At 40.0% G+C, this 15,139-nt stretch overlaps 1 protein-coding gene across 2 annotated transcripts in view; it reads right to left on the bottom strand.

Annotated features, from left to right (window-relative positions):
* The window catches only part of si:ch211-266k8.4 (growth hormone-regulated TBC protein 1-A), a 71,457-nt gene that overhangs the window by 18,826 nt on the left and 37,492 nt on the right, over window positions 1-15,139 (bottom strand). Inside the window, exons 11-13 of one of the 2 annotated variants that reach the window (XM_061722514.1) lie at window positions 7,334-7,438; window positions 3,722-3,894; window positions 773-897 (exon numbers count right to left, since the gene is read on the bottom strand). In XM_061722514.1, the coding sequence (XP_061578498.1) occupies window positions 773-897; window positions 3,722-3,894; window positions 7,334-7,438 (403 nt within the window). The remainder of the gene's footprint in view (window positions 1-772; window positions 898-3,721; window positions 3,895-7,333; window positions 7,439-15,139) is intronic. The other variant, XM_061722515.1, reaches the window with a different exon arrangement.

The raw sequence follows: 15,139 nt of genomic DNA, 5'->3' as shown, positions 1-15,139 counted from the left end.
AAACCGAGCTGTACGTCCAAATGAGTGGGAAAACGGCGCCAGACCGGAAAAACTTTTTTTCAGTCGCCAAGCAACTTGCAACAAATGTGTACACAGGTGTATGCGCGCAGGCTCTGCGTCACTCAGACCCTGCGCTCTTGCGCAGCGGCAGTATGTATACACTTGAATGGGAAAGCCGGCGGCGGCTGTGCGCCCTTTATTTGAAAACCGCTTTAGCCAATCAGTGATTGTTGACATGGGGTCTCCCCTACTCTGCTCTCCCCGTGGGTGCTCGGCCATCTCCGTGGGTGCTCGGGCCCCGAAGCACCCACGGTTCCGGCGCCTATGGATGGTAGGGTCAGGATTTGGTGTCACAGCCTACCTGAGTGTTGCTGCTGACCAAGTCCATCCCTTTATGACCACAGTTTACCATCTTCTGATGCTACTTCCAGCAGAATAACGCACCATGTCATAAAGCGTGAATCATCAGACTGGTTTCTTGAACATGACAGTGAATCATGTTCAAGTATATATATTACATACACACCCCCACACACACACACACCCCCACATGAAATACCAAAATGCAAGCTTACAAAGTAGACTGTAGAGAAATGACTCACATATTTATAGATTTATGGGGACACAGACTTACAGAAATGTGTTAAAATTTAATTCAGCTGCCATCAGTGGACCATCGGCCGTATATGAGCACCGTTTCAATCCAGAGTCAAGTGTAAATAATAAGGAAAGCTCTGACATGACCACTTGCTTGTAAGTTGTATGCCTTTACCTTTCAGTTTTCCCACAGCCAGCTGCTGCTCTTGTGACAGGAGCAAAGTTAATGGCACCACTGCTCCCCTGCACAACAGACTGGTGAACACTTCCCCTTTGCTGGTTCCTCCTCCTCCATCTGCTCTGAAAATAAAACCAAAACACATTTGGTGAACTTGACCACAAGAAAGTGGAGCAGATTTTAGCATCTTAAGCATAGCTACTTCCATTATTACCTTTTACGTCTGTTTTTTTATGTTACTTTTATGAAAATCAGACACCCAAATTGTGGTTTAACAACCATAAAAAATAAAAAAATGATCTGGGACAAAGATGGTGGGACCCTCAACTTAATATTTGTTGTTGCACAACTTGACTCAACGCACTGGATGAATTTATTGTCAAATTGATACCACCTTCATAATTAGTTAAACTTGAGATTGTCTTTCTCTTGAAGGAAGCCACATCTGTGCGATAATGTTAAAATCTGATCAAGTGCATTAATCTGGAGATGCAAAGAACCCCAGAGTCCTCAGACTCTGGGGTTGAAGCAGACACTGAAGCAGACACTGCCTTATGTTGTAGGAATCTTCAGGGTATTGAAAATGAAGTTGCATAACTTCATTCATGCCATAAATGCTGATTCCACTGAACCAGGGACAGTAAGTAATTTGCATCCAAGTAAGTTTTGATCAGTCCTCGATCCCCCAGGCAGAGCAGCTGAAGATTGTGGCAGGGTGGAGGATTGGGCGTGGTCCGCGGGGAGCAGCACACAGGTGGCGCCTGGTTCGGCTGATTGGGCACACCGGTGCCCAATCAATCTCTCCCCCCTGCCTGGCTATTTAAGCAGCGGCTGCACACCAGCCAGGGGTTCTGCTGGGAGGAAGGACAGAGCTGCTGGTTCACGTGTGTCTGGGTGCAAAGAATAAATTAAGGATTTCTTCACTAAACCCCGTGTCCTCTTTCCTGTCGGCCGACCCCAAGTGGCAGGAGCGTGCTACAAAGATCAACAACCGTGGCAATTAGTGTAAAAAAAAAAAAAAAGGGGGAGAGGGGCTATTAAATTAATATTTATTGGCATACTTTGCAATGATGACATGCAAAACAATTTTCTTTTACTTAATCTCCGAAGGACAACCACATGTGCTGTCTGCAAGTCTGTAACACAATAGTCACATATAACCTTGTTGTATTGCACTAATAATCCTCTGGGTATAAAACAGTGTGAAGGTGCAGTTTTGTAGGACAAAACTGAGTTGGATCTTCAAAATAGCCACCCAGGAAAATGATTTCATGACTGTGGGATTTTAGATGCTGCATTATTTTTATTTCTGCAGCTTTGTCCAACTATACCAAAACATGACATAGTTGTTACCGATTGTATTTCCCAAGTATCACATCCATTTATCCCTTTAAGAAAAATAAATTTGACAACAAAAAATACAGTTGAAACCAGAAGTTTACATGCACTTAGCAAAAAGACAACATTTTTTGTGTTACTGTCTGAAGTTAAATCAGACTAGTCATGCAATTCAAAGGCAATGCTACTAAATACTAAAGAAATGTACGTAAACTTTTGACCTAAAAAAAGTAATAACATTTTCTAAGAAATGGTCTCTCATTATTTTGGCATTTAGCAAAATAATTTAGAAATAATTTTCCTGACTGACGTTAAATCAGACAACGAAAAAAAAATGTGTGTGTCTTTTTGCAAAGTGTATGTAAACTTCTGCTTTCAACTGTATAAACTCAGATCGTATTTGGCTCCATGGATCATGCTTTTCTTGTGTCTCTAAGACTACAAATCACTATACGGATAAGCTACTCTATTGCTGCTACTGTGCTGGGAATGAAACACAAACACTTGAGTTTAAATGTTCGGAAAAGCCTTTGTTAATAAATATTGTGAAAGCCAAACAGAGTAATAATACAGTTAAGCCCTGTTGTGTCAAAAGCAATATACATTCTGTGCCAACTTTGTGTGCTTTGCTCCTTATTGTGGTTTAAGCAGAAGGATTTGGCATCTAAATGAAGCTGTTGAAACCAGCAGCCTGACACTTGGTGCTTTGTCTGAGGCTTTCAGGCTCCTGATTCTCAGGGGATCACAATCACGACATAAAATAATCTAGATAAAAGCTGGTGCTATTTAGAAAAGGAACTTAGGGAATTGCAGATGGCAGGGTATAAAGATCAAACTTCCAGATGACTTAAGCTGAAGTGAAAAGCTACACCATAAAGGAGTTAAAGAATACCTTAGTGCACTACAACAAATGTTTAATTTCAAATTTGCATTAAAGGTTTTAATAAAAAGAAAAAGATTGACATCATCGGTACAAGTCTTAGGTCAAGTGAAAAATAACTGAGTGTGGAATATAATCAGGGGTGCACACAAGCCGGTACTCGAGGGCTAGTCTACTGCATGTTTCAGATGTTTCCCTGTCTGCAACACACCTGATTCTAATCACTGCTCGTCATCAACATGTCATCAAGGTTTACACAACTCTGTTGGTGACACAGCCTTGTCTATCAGGGTTGTGTTGAGGCAGGAAACATCTAAAACGTGCAGTAGGCCCTCGAGTACCGGCTTGTGTGCACCCCTGAATATAATCGATTATAGCATTGGGTTGTATTTGATTGGAGTCCTCTGGGTCTCCTTACTGTCAGTGTAAAATTCCTTTATCTTACTTTTGTTGCAAATTGGTTCAATACAAAATGAATTGAAAATAAATGTAGGGATGGCTTCCCAAAAGACTCTTGAACACATGGAGGTGTAAGGAACCAAATCACAAATCTTCATGCTGGAAGGCAACATCTTGAGCCAAAGTCTTTGCGTAATGTTATGCTAGATACTACTCACTTGCCCTAATTTACCTGTAAAACAAATTTAAATAAACCAATTATCCAAAAGATCAAAGCAAGAGAGATATTTAAACTTAAAGAGATATTAGCTGTAGCTAAAGTGTATTACCTGAGATTGTGTTACTGAAGCTGAGGTCTGACTCCTGTACACAGTTGAAGGACTCTGCCGCCTGGGTGTGGCCTGTGGTTGTGAACTCTTCTCTTCAACACGCTGTTTGCCCATAGGGTTGCAAAGGTACCGCTGTGCCATGCGCATGATACGTGTCAACACACTGAAACCTCCTGGAATTTGGGTTGACAGACAAAAAAAAACAAAACCAAACAAGAAGTCAATATTTGTAAAACCATTCACATTTTAGTGCTCTACCAAGAAGATCCCAATAGAAGCCCTCTGTATATGTTTCTAGAGTGTAAATGTATAAAATGTTATTTTGATGTTATAAAAACACTCCAATATGATACACTGCTCAAACAAAATTAAAGGGAAAGCAAAAATCAAACATCCCAAATCTGAATGAATTAAATATTCTACTTTATTCTTTACATAGTTGAATGTGCCGACAACAAAATCACACAATAATTATTAATGGAAATCAAATTTAGCAACCAATGGAAGGTCTGGATTTGGAGTCCCACTCATTAATTAATTATTAATTAAAATGGAAAAACACATTAGAGGCTGTTCCAACTTTGAAGTAATGTCCTTAAAACACGTCAAAATCAGTAGTGTGTGTGGCATCCAAGTGCCTGTATGACCTCCCTACAACGCCTGGGCCTGATCCTGATGAGGTGGTGTCTGCTCTCCTGAGGGATCTCCCCCCAGACCTGCTCTAAAGCATCCGCAAATCACTTAAGAAAATAAATAAAGGAGTGGTGGATGGAGCGAGACAGATGTGCTCAATTGGATTCGAGTTTGGGAACAGGGCAGGCCAGTCCATAGCATCAATGGCTTCGTCTTGCAGGAACTGATGTCACACTTCAGCCACGAGGTCGAGCATCGTCTTGAATTGAGAGGAATCCAGGGCCAACTTTACATTATACGGCCAATCCTTATAATTTCTACCTGTTGTCTATTCCATTTGCACAACAGCGTGTGGAATTAATTGTCAGAGTTGCTTCCTAAGTGGACAGTTTGATTTCACAGAAGTGTGACTGACGGAGTTACATTGTGTTGTTTAAGTGTTCCCTTTATCTTTTTTTTGAGCAGTGTACATTCACAGACCTATTCAGCAGACATGCAGAGCACCACTGAGTTACAACATCCTTAGGACAACACTTGATGATGCAGTAGTCTGCACAGAACATGACGCTTTCACCAAATAAGTCATCATTCCATTAGAGACCTACCCTGGCTGAAATGAATTTGAGCGTATATACACACGTACGTTGGTATTAGAATGTGTCCTTGTTCAAAGTGAATGTTATCAGTAGCTCGCCATGTTTACTCAGGGGACAGAATCTGTCTGCTTCGGCGAGCTGTGAACACAATGACTATCCATGTTTGTGTGCAAGGACACTCATGCATCCAAACACAGTCATGGACTCTGCTATATATATATATATATATATATATATATATATATATATATATAGTTTTGGCACACTTCCCTTTGATCTAAAAACTTTATTTCCATCTTAATTTCTACGCTCTTGAGTTAGACATCTTAGAGAACCAATTCCATACACAACAGATTCTCTACTTATTTATTTGCCTCCACTTCTCTATTAACGTATATGTTGTCTATGAAACAATCAGGCAAGTTTGTGGACCCGGAAGGATCTTTCACGTTTCTGCATAAATAAGAGTGGAATCAAACAAACAAATCTGGAAACTGTGGAGAAATCAGTTTTATACATGAAAAAATATTCCTGCAGTCTGGCAGGTTATTCTTTACATTGGGCATCTGTGCAATTCCTATTCATCACATCCAACATGTCAACTCTCCTTGCATGGAGGAAAAAAAAAATAAGTGACACCAAAACTGAGGTACTATTACTTTTATAGCATTATTTTTAATTAAGAAATTAATACTGCACTCCTTGTGGCTGCAACAGTAATTTCCAGGAAAAGGCAACAGTGTTGCTTATCAGAAGTTTCTCCATTCATGTACATTTATTTTGAGTCATAGAAGAATACTCAGAACACATTAAAAAGCCACATTACTTTACTGACAGAATATTAGAAAAATTCATGTAATACCAGCTGCTGCCTTTCATATATCTTTGATCTATCATCCTTGTTTTATGTTTTTGATACGTTTTAAAGGATGCATTATACATTCATTGAGGATATCATCATTCACATTTTCAGTGATGATGTCCAATAAACACCCAATAAAAAGGTGTCTATTACCAAATAGACACCTTTATATCTTGGGTTAACATTTACAATATCACTCCTGTGGACAGTAAACTACAGTGATTCATCTAAAAGGTTTGTCCCATCAGGCTACATTTTAGGCTTCAGGGACTCTTCTTGATGTAATTTGCCCAATTCAGTCATAAAAAACATGAACAAATTTGAATTTAGTTATAGTTAAAGCAAAGTCTAAAGACAGTCAGAAGCAGCGGGTGAGGTCAGTCCTGACACTGCCATTGTTATTTGAGAATAAGTTGCTTAATTCTTTGTTTTAACCACCAGACTCTCATGGTGGTTAGACATTACCAGAACAGTCTGGATTTGAAAAACCTACAGGATCACAGCTTTTTCCTTCATTACCATCTTTAGAGGCATCTCGGCTCAGTTCTGGGACTTCCACGTCATTCCTGTAAGTTATCCAGACTTGGTTGTGGTGTTCTATGTATGACATAGCTGCCTGCATCTTTTACCCTGATGAAACGTGTTGGATCGTCTCCACTTGGCGTCTTTTCTGGTATGATGGACCCAAATCTCATGTGAGCTTGTGCTACCATTAGCATTGCTTCAGTGGTGTCAGTTTCTATCCGCTGGTTGAGGTCGGTGGCAACCATTCTTTCAATCTGCTTGTTGCACATGGGTATCAACCCTTAATACAGTTTCTTTTCTTTAGGTTTCTTTTACTGCAGGTTTCATTTGAAGATCATAACTAAAGGCCATCTAATACGCCAAAGGTTTTGTCATAGCATAAAAAAATAAAAATAAAATAAAAAAATAAAATATTGCAGCACTTTCGTTATTAGTTTTTTTTGCATTGTAATGAGCTTTGCTACTGAGACTTTTTTCAGGTTAAAACACAGATTTTTTCTGTTATATTCTGTGACTTTTGAAATGTGTAATCATGACACTCACAGGGATAAGTAAAAGTAAAACAATAATCCAGTAAACGGGTAATGGATGAAAAAGTTTTCAATATCTCAGAAATCAGAAGCAGCATGAATATGTTTAAAGCAAATCTAATACCATAATTCATTAAGATTTCTTTCTTTACATTACCTGACGACATTACCAAGAATAGTCTTGCAGTGGAGCAGTTATTAACAAGTACCATTAAACAGGCTTGTACTTGTTAAGTTTAGCGTAGCAACCTTCCCTGTTGACAAGTCTAACTGATATAGTGCCACAGTCTGATCTCTTGTTAGCAGAGAGCATTCAGTCAGGCTGAGACGTATAGATGTGAAAGGTTGAGAGCTCCTGCACCGAGTAATGCATGAATGCACTTGAAAGCCTCAATGATAGATGTAGCAAACGTTTACAGTAGCTTCACACATACATTAAATAGACACAATATCCACACACACTCACCCCTTTCAGCTGTCTTTTGTCCCTCACTTGATGTCGACAGACTTTCTTTCTGTTTTCCTGCTCCAACTTGACTGGGAAGTGTGGCTTTCTGCTTTTCAAAATCCTCTGCAATTAAGCATGTCATTACTCATTAACAAAACAGTTCATTAATATATGGTCAAAACTATATGTAGACTTTTTAAATTGTGGGGCAGTTTTATGAGATTTCTTTATACCCGATACTGTACACTCACTTAAGGTGCATCTCAATTACCCCTAGATTTGCACTAAAACCAAATATCGAATAAACCTTTTTCCACTTCCAGGAAGTTGCTTTTAGGGCGATTCGACAATCCAGTTCATCACAAAAGTTTAATGGAAATGCATTTTGTGTATTTTCATGTCTCTGGCAGCACTGGATTTGACGTAGCCGGTGAATATAAAGCCATCAAAATCTAGATTCCAGCTGTTTTTGGCCTCATTGTGGCCTCATCATGTAATTGTGTCATAACACTACTTAATCGTTATACATTACATCAGGGCTTTGCCTCTGAATAATCATTTGAATGGTCATCTACTGCCTTCACCATCTGGCGATTTTGTCAACAGCGGTGGCAGCAATCGCAATAATTTATCAAAGACTAAAGATGTTTTAGTCCATTTTCTTCAACCTTGAGATTTTCTTTTTGGTTGTTTTGAAGAGATGTCATACAAGAATTCGAAAAACAGCGATTAATGGAAACACTGACCCATGTAGCATTACCTTTATTGAACTTTCCGAGATTCAATTTTCTTTTGCCCAAAAGTGTACCAAGTGTAAGCTTTTCAACTCCATTTTCCCCAATATTGTCCTACTATGAGTTTCACTTACACACAGACCTCCACGAGGGAAAAGGAAAAACATGTTTTAGAGAGTTTTATAGATGAATTAATGATAGACACTGAGCATTTTCACTTAAGTATGAGAACCCTTGCACAGTACTTTGTTAAAATCCAGGAAAGGCTGTCTCTGTCATCTCAGGAATGGCGTCACTAACCTGGCACATTTTTTCTTTTGCAAGTTTCTTCTGCTCTGTGCAGACACTTGAAGGGTCAACCAGGTTGGACAGATAGGTATCTTTTTAGGTAGCTTGATACTTGGTTCAGGTCCAGCCTAACTCTGGGTCCTCTACATGACAATAGGAGCTTTTCCATCCCACTTGTGTCATCTTGGAGTTGTGGTTTTGTTAAAATGTTAAGTGGTTAAAATTAGACCTTGTACCATGAAATCCTGGACATTCTGAATAAAGTTTTTATTCTAGACTGCTGTAAATAATCCCTCACCTCTTTCTTTCTGTCTGGAATGATATAAAAAAACACTTTCTCTGAGATAACTTCTCATATCTTTGCTCCATAGCATTGGGTTAACACACATCAATTCTCCAGACCAGAATTGTATAAATCTTCTGCTTTGTCTTTTATGTAAAGTGGCCTGAAATTACTTCTGTCATAAATTGGTGCTATAAAATATACTGAATACTGAATGAAATTTCAGGTTCAAGTTGAGGAATATTTCCAAACTGAGAACAGTTGTCTCTAAAGATGATTTTGAGTTAATCACTCATGCATGTGTGTCATCTCGTTTAGACCACTGTAACAGTTTATTTTCTTGTCTAAACAAAAAAGGGAACTGTTGTCTGCAGCAAGTCCGAAATTCCACAGCAAGGCTGCTGATTCGCTCTAATAGAAGGACTCACATTACACCAACCCTAAGAAACACTTCATTAACTCCTGGTACCTTTTTGATGCAACTTTAAAATCCTGGTGCTGACATTTAAAGCTTTGCATGGTCAGGCTCCCTCCTATATTAGGGACCTATTATGCCCCTACACCCCATATATCGGAAGCTGAGGTCATTGGACCAACACTTGCTTATCTTCCCCTGTTTTAAGACGCGAGGAGATGGCTCCTTCCAAGCCGTCGCACCGAGGCTCTGGACCCATCTCCCGCTGCCTCTACGTTTGCTGGACTCCATCAACGCTTTTAAGAGCAAACTTAAAACCCACATGTTTCTCCAATCATTTAAACATTAGTAGTGAGAGGGTTGTTTTATGACCATCATGTTGATTTCATGTACATTTTTACTTCAGGACTTTTTTATTGTATCTTTTCGATTTTTACTGTATTTTACATTTACTGTGTTGTGTTTATTCTTTTGTGAAGCACCGCGTAACATTCCCCCGTCTGTGAAAGGTGCTATAGAAATAAACTTTACTTACTTGAGACCAGCAGTATGAAAACAATGGCTTCTGACCCCTCAGAGTTTACATGTTATTTACAATAGTGTTTACAACTATTTGACTACAGCAAATAGTTGTTTGCTTCAGTATTAAGGCTTGAAATGTTGTATTTGGGAACTTTAGCTTTAGGCATTTTGGAGCTCAGTTTTCTGTCCCCTCAGTGGTTCTGATGCTGTCTCAGTAAGGTCATTCTTTTGCCATTTCTGTGAAGTGAAATGTGAGTGACTGAAGCAGAGCTTAAATAGCACTTTGGATAAACCCCCCAGTTAATTTTTTTACTCGACTAGTTCATTATCACTTGGTCAGAGGAGATGCATGTCCGGTTGTGGGTTCGTGCCATGTGGGACAGCAGGCTTGGGAAGGCGGGGGTGATGGAGACTTATAATTTGTTAGAACGTATATCAGTGACTGAGCTCAAGCTTCAGGGATAAGGTTTCTGCCAAACAGGAAGAAGCAATGATAAAGTGCAGTGTCTACTGGCCTAATGCAAGGCTTTTGCAGAATCCTGAGTAAGGTTATCTTTGATGTTAAAACAACTCAGTTTCCCAGACACACCCTCCCCCCCTCCTATAGCCCATGGCTCTCCCCCTCTGCCTCATGCCGCCCCCCTCCTTCCTCCCCACCGTCCGATTCATCTCAATCACTGTCAGACATCAGTTAAGGAAAGGTTCCCTTCCACAGCCGAATTCAAAACAGTAACATGTCACAGCATGTAGTCTGTTAACCACCCAAAGACTCATAGGATAAAAAAAAACAAGGCTTTAGCTCATCCACCGTGTGAAGAGAAAAACAAGAATGTAAAAAATTCAAGTATTGTGTGTCTGACAATAAGTTCACCACTGTTGAGCCAAATATAAACCTCTGTAAGGAACTGTGCTCCTCTCTCCTGCACTGGTTTGAACGTAAGACAATAACAGTACTGAAGCAATCTTGGCTTTGATACTGCAGGCAGTTCCTTTTGAATATTTTAAGCGCTCTGTTCTTTACATAACTGATGTCGCAGTGAATATGACTAACTTTGATGAAAGTTAAGCACAGAAGTTGTTGATTCACATACAATGAAGCTGTGGATGTACCAAGTCTGGTGAGCTCACCTGCACCACTTCTGGGTGACTCAGGGCTTTAATGAGTAGGGCAGAATGGCTGTATGAGTATGTAGGAGTGATTTATTGCTGAAGCTAAGCGTTGTGCAGACACCCCCCCCCCCCCCCCTAGTGTGGCCACACAGCACACTCACTCAAAGACAACCTAAACTGAAATGAGAAAAAAAAGGGGGGGCAACCTTGGTCCAGGACAAATTACATTTACCGATATAAAACTCAAACGAGATAAAACTTCAAGATGTGCAGTTTACTGTATCAAACTACAAATCAATCAACTTTCTATATTGGTTTGTAGTAAGAAGGGAAGCAGACACATGCAGCTCATCTTTCTCAAGGATCCACATTCTTTCACAGGTTCCCCAGGCTCTTTGACTAAGATATTTGGATCTCGTTACAGTAAGGTCGGTTACCTACCAGATTGGGGGTAAACACAGGTCACTGTGCTTGGTCTGAACAAATCTAGCAATATGTCAAGGTGTTAAGTAGAACTACAGGAAAAAAGACCCTGTAAACACAGGCAAGTATAGCTTAAAATACAAAATTAGCACCACATTTAAAAAGTAAAGCCATCACCATCAAATGCGAGGATTGAAACTCTTCGGTGGCTTCACTCTACGATCCCAGTAACTGGTAACATTACTCTGTCCGTAAGCTGTAGGATATGGTTGTATCTGGGGCTAAGCAGTATGATCTCAAATTAATATCATGGTTAATTGTATATTTTGCCTTAACTACAAGGCAATAGTACAATTCATTTAGTTTTTCTTTTTCTTCTCTTACAGATCGCAAGATTTTAGCTGTAAATATGCTCGGACTACTAAAATGGATATTTTTTTTCTAATGTGAGAGTACATATCTTTGCAATTTTTAAGCGAGTAAAAGTAGTATACTATAGTAGTAGTATAAACCAGGGCAATAGAGCAGACGATCCAGTGGGAAAGACGCTATTTCGATTTGGTCGCCAACAACTGCATGGCTACGAACAAGCTCCCAGTGACCAAGTTATGCACTCATGCAGTGGACAGTTAAGCTTAGCACCCAATAACACAGTTGTCTGCAGGCTGTAAGAAGCAAGATGTTTTTGAATGCCGACTGATGCTGTATCAGCCCTGTATACAGGAGGAGGGGCTGGGCCCTCCTGACACAGATGTCACTGGTGCCAGCCATCCCTGACTGGCGTAATGGTATTTGAGCTTCTTATGAGGTCACACAGGAGGTGTTCCCTTAGTGAGACATGAAATGACAGAACTGTAATTTACTCTTCTTCTCATCTTGTCTTCTTTGTCATTTTAGTTAGTTATTTTAACTCGTATTTCATTTGAGATTGGCTCAGGTTCAAAGAAAATCTCACAGACAACTGACAAAAACAGAAACCCCCCCCCTTGAATGCGCCATTTGTATCACTGTGCATTTCTTAATGTGCTGCAATGGTAAAATACCTTAAGAGAAACTGTAGACGGGTCCACATCAGACCAGGAGTGGTCTGAAGTGTGATTTACTACTGTGTAGTGCTACAGTACGTAGAAACATAGCACTGCTGAATATGGAGTGTACTGTATATACCTTACAAGTGTTGTATTATGAGTGCATTTCTGTATAACGGTAAACAGATGTACATTGTTAGGTACTTTGTACAACATGGATATGGTTAAAAGGCTGTAACATAATTCTTCGACCATTTACAATCATTAAAGTTCTGCATACAGCTGGGCAGGATTGAGTTTTCTATTATACAATTTAACCTGTATCTGTTTATTATTTAAAAAGAAAGAAGCCCTTTGCCTTGAGGAGTTTAAAGACAACCTCCATAGAAGATCACCTATTGTATATTCACAATGGCGTACAAACATACAAAAACAAATAAATCATACAACAGAGAGACGCAGCAACTTGTAGCTATTAAATTATAGCATATGATCTAACTGTAGACTGACTCAAACAGTTGAAGAGAGTGAGCTCAGCTCCGGGCTTTCTCTATGACTCAGGGAAATAATGAGACGGTATGAATGATGGCGTGTGTTTTTCTGCCCTCTCCCAAAGTCAGTCTCGGATGACAGAGTACTCTGCTGATTCCTCAATGTCCAGGAATTAATGCTGATGACAAGAAGCCTTTTGAAGGTTGCATTTGGGCGTGTTTGAGGCGTCTACTGTCCTCTGGGAGTTGGCAGGGCAGCACACCTGTAGCTGCCTGGGATTGAATAAGCTCTAATGTAAGTGTGAGCTCAGCAGATCCTGTAGCCTGGGAGCTCACTGACACTGCTCAATGGCAGCTTTGAAGTGCTGATCATTTACAGAGGAGGGAAAGTACTGGAATCTTTCAAAATTTCTCCAGGGGAGAAACAAGAAAGCCAAAACATTCCACTCCCTCCTCACCTGAACGACTCAGACAAGAATACAAGAGAAAACAGGATATGGGCAGCATTTACAACATGTGTTTGTAACTTAAGTGACAGCTGAGCATGTGATCTTCAGTGCCGTTATGCCAAAAGATGGCCAGTGAAGCCAAACGAAACTTTGATCTGAACAGAAAGGAAAATAAATAAAATATAAAGGCTTTTATGGGTTGTTGTCCAAACACTACAGATTGGACAATAACCCAACTATGTCAGAACTGGTAAATAACAACCAAAAGTGTTTTATTGGTTTGTTGTCATTTTTATCACATATGAGATCTGACTGGAATCAAAATTTATTTTGCTGAGTGGTTGAATTGAAATGATATAACTTTTTTTGTGAGAGAGAGAGAGGCAAAAATCTGAAACCCCATGTCTGTTCAGCATAAGTTATAAACAGTATTTAAAAAGTCTGCAAATCCGTGATTATTTCTGTTGTATGACACCTTTGTAAGTGCAGGCTGTAACTCAGGAGAAAACAGATGTAAACAGTGAGACCTCTGTTTAAACGTTCATCCGTAACGACAACACATCACTGGACAGTGTAGTAGCAGTTGTAATGAGCTATGTATATTAAGCTTCTGTGATTCATTCTCTTCCAGCCTTTGCTGTAACTAGCCTCAAGAGTAAAAAAACGTAATTTGAGTTGTAGGCCCCAGTACCGTTGAAGAACTTGTAAATGATACAAATGTACATGCTTAATAATTGAACAACAGGCATTTGTTTGCTATGCAATTGTGGTAAAAGTTCCACACAGGTGTAGGCTGGATCTGTAGGCACGTAGTCATTTATCTGCTTTGTTCATCACTAAAATCAAAGTTGTTTATGGCTTGCAGCCCTCAGTTGTCCCCCTTAAATTCCTCCAAAATCACAGTGGTTAAGAAAGAAAGATGGATGATTTAAAAAAAAAACAACAAATGACTTGATTCTTTAAGTAAAATCAGAAGAAGTTAAGTGTTTATATACAATAACAAAAGAATTTCCATTTGTCCAGAAAGGGAGGAAGACTTGAGTGTAGGCGAATACAAAGAAGCGTGGAGACAAAAGTAAAACAGAGATAAAAACGAGGTCAGAGATAATGAGAGAACGGGGACTTCCAGAGAGATAGCATGGGCCACTTAAAGAGAAACAAAGGAAAGAAAAACAAAAACATGTAATCAGAAATGAAAAAAGGAAAACTGGATTCTCCAACCTAGTTTAACAGGCACACTGACAGCAGTCATAACCACTGTGAAACCTGTACATCATTCTTCTGAAGACTTCAAACGAAAACGGTTCAGGTTTATTTGATTTTCTTATCCAAACTGTGATTGACACATTCAGGGCCAATCCCAATTCTCCTTCACTCGCCCTTCTTTTCTCCACTCGCACTTCTTTTCTTCCCTAACCCCTAAAAAAGAAGGGGGATATTTTAGGGCACTTGAGATCTAGGGCACTTGGCCCAGGTGCCTGTCCCATTTCTCCTACTCCCCCTCGTTTTCATCCCTAACCTGAACAGGAAGCTGAGAGCCAAAAGCTGTTTTAATTTCAGCTGTAGCGCTGTTAATATGGCACTTTATTAAGTTTTAATATTTTTTCCAGGCATAAAGGTAACCTTAAGATCCGCAACCGGGGCTCAGTTTATCCAAATAACGCCTGTTAAGAAATTTGACCCGATGTTTTCGGAGATGAGAATAGCCGCCGCCCCCGGGGAGCAGCCTCAGCTCACAGCCCGAAAACAGACGTGTCCGCCGGGTCAAGCTGCTCCGTCAGCCCCGAGAGAGAAACTCTCTCCTGGGACGCAGCTCCGTAGAGAATTACGGCGGCTGAAATAAATCAATTAGGAAGATGTTGGTTTAATAGATGAAATCTAACAGTTGTAGTTACGCCTGTTAAGAAACTTGCTCCGAAATTTAGAGATCCGGAGTTTGGGTCCGCGTTAAATCGACGCAGAGCCTACGGCGTAGGGTACGGCGTACGGCGCGCGTCGCCGCGTACATCGACGCAGACCTTACGGCGTAGGTTGCGTTGGTCTGCGTTGGTGTAACGCGGAACCATAAATCCCTTTATTCT

This window comes from Cololabis saira, chromosome 5, assembly GCF_033807715.1.
Source record: "Cololabis saira isolate AMF1-May2022 chromosome 5, fColSai1.1, whole genome shotgun sequence".
In the NCBI taxonomy this organism is placed as follows: domain Eukaryota; kingdom Metazoa; phylum Chordata; class Actinopteri; order Beloniformes; family Belonidae; genus Cololabis; species Cololabis saira.
The sequence above is the reverse complement of the archived record's forward strand: the minus strand, read 5'-3'. Positions and strand labels throughout refer to the sequence as shown.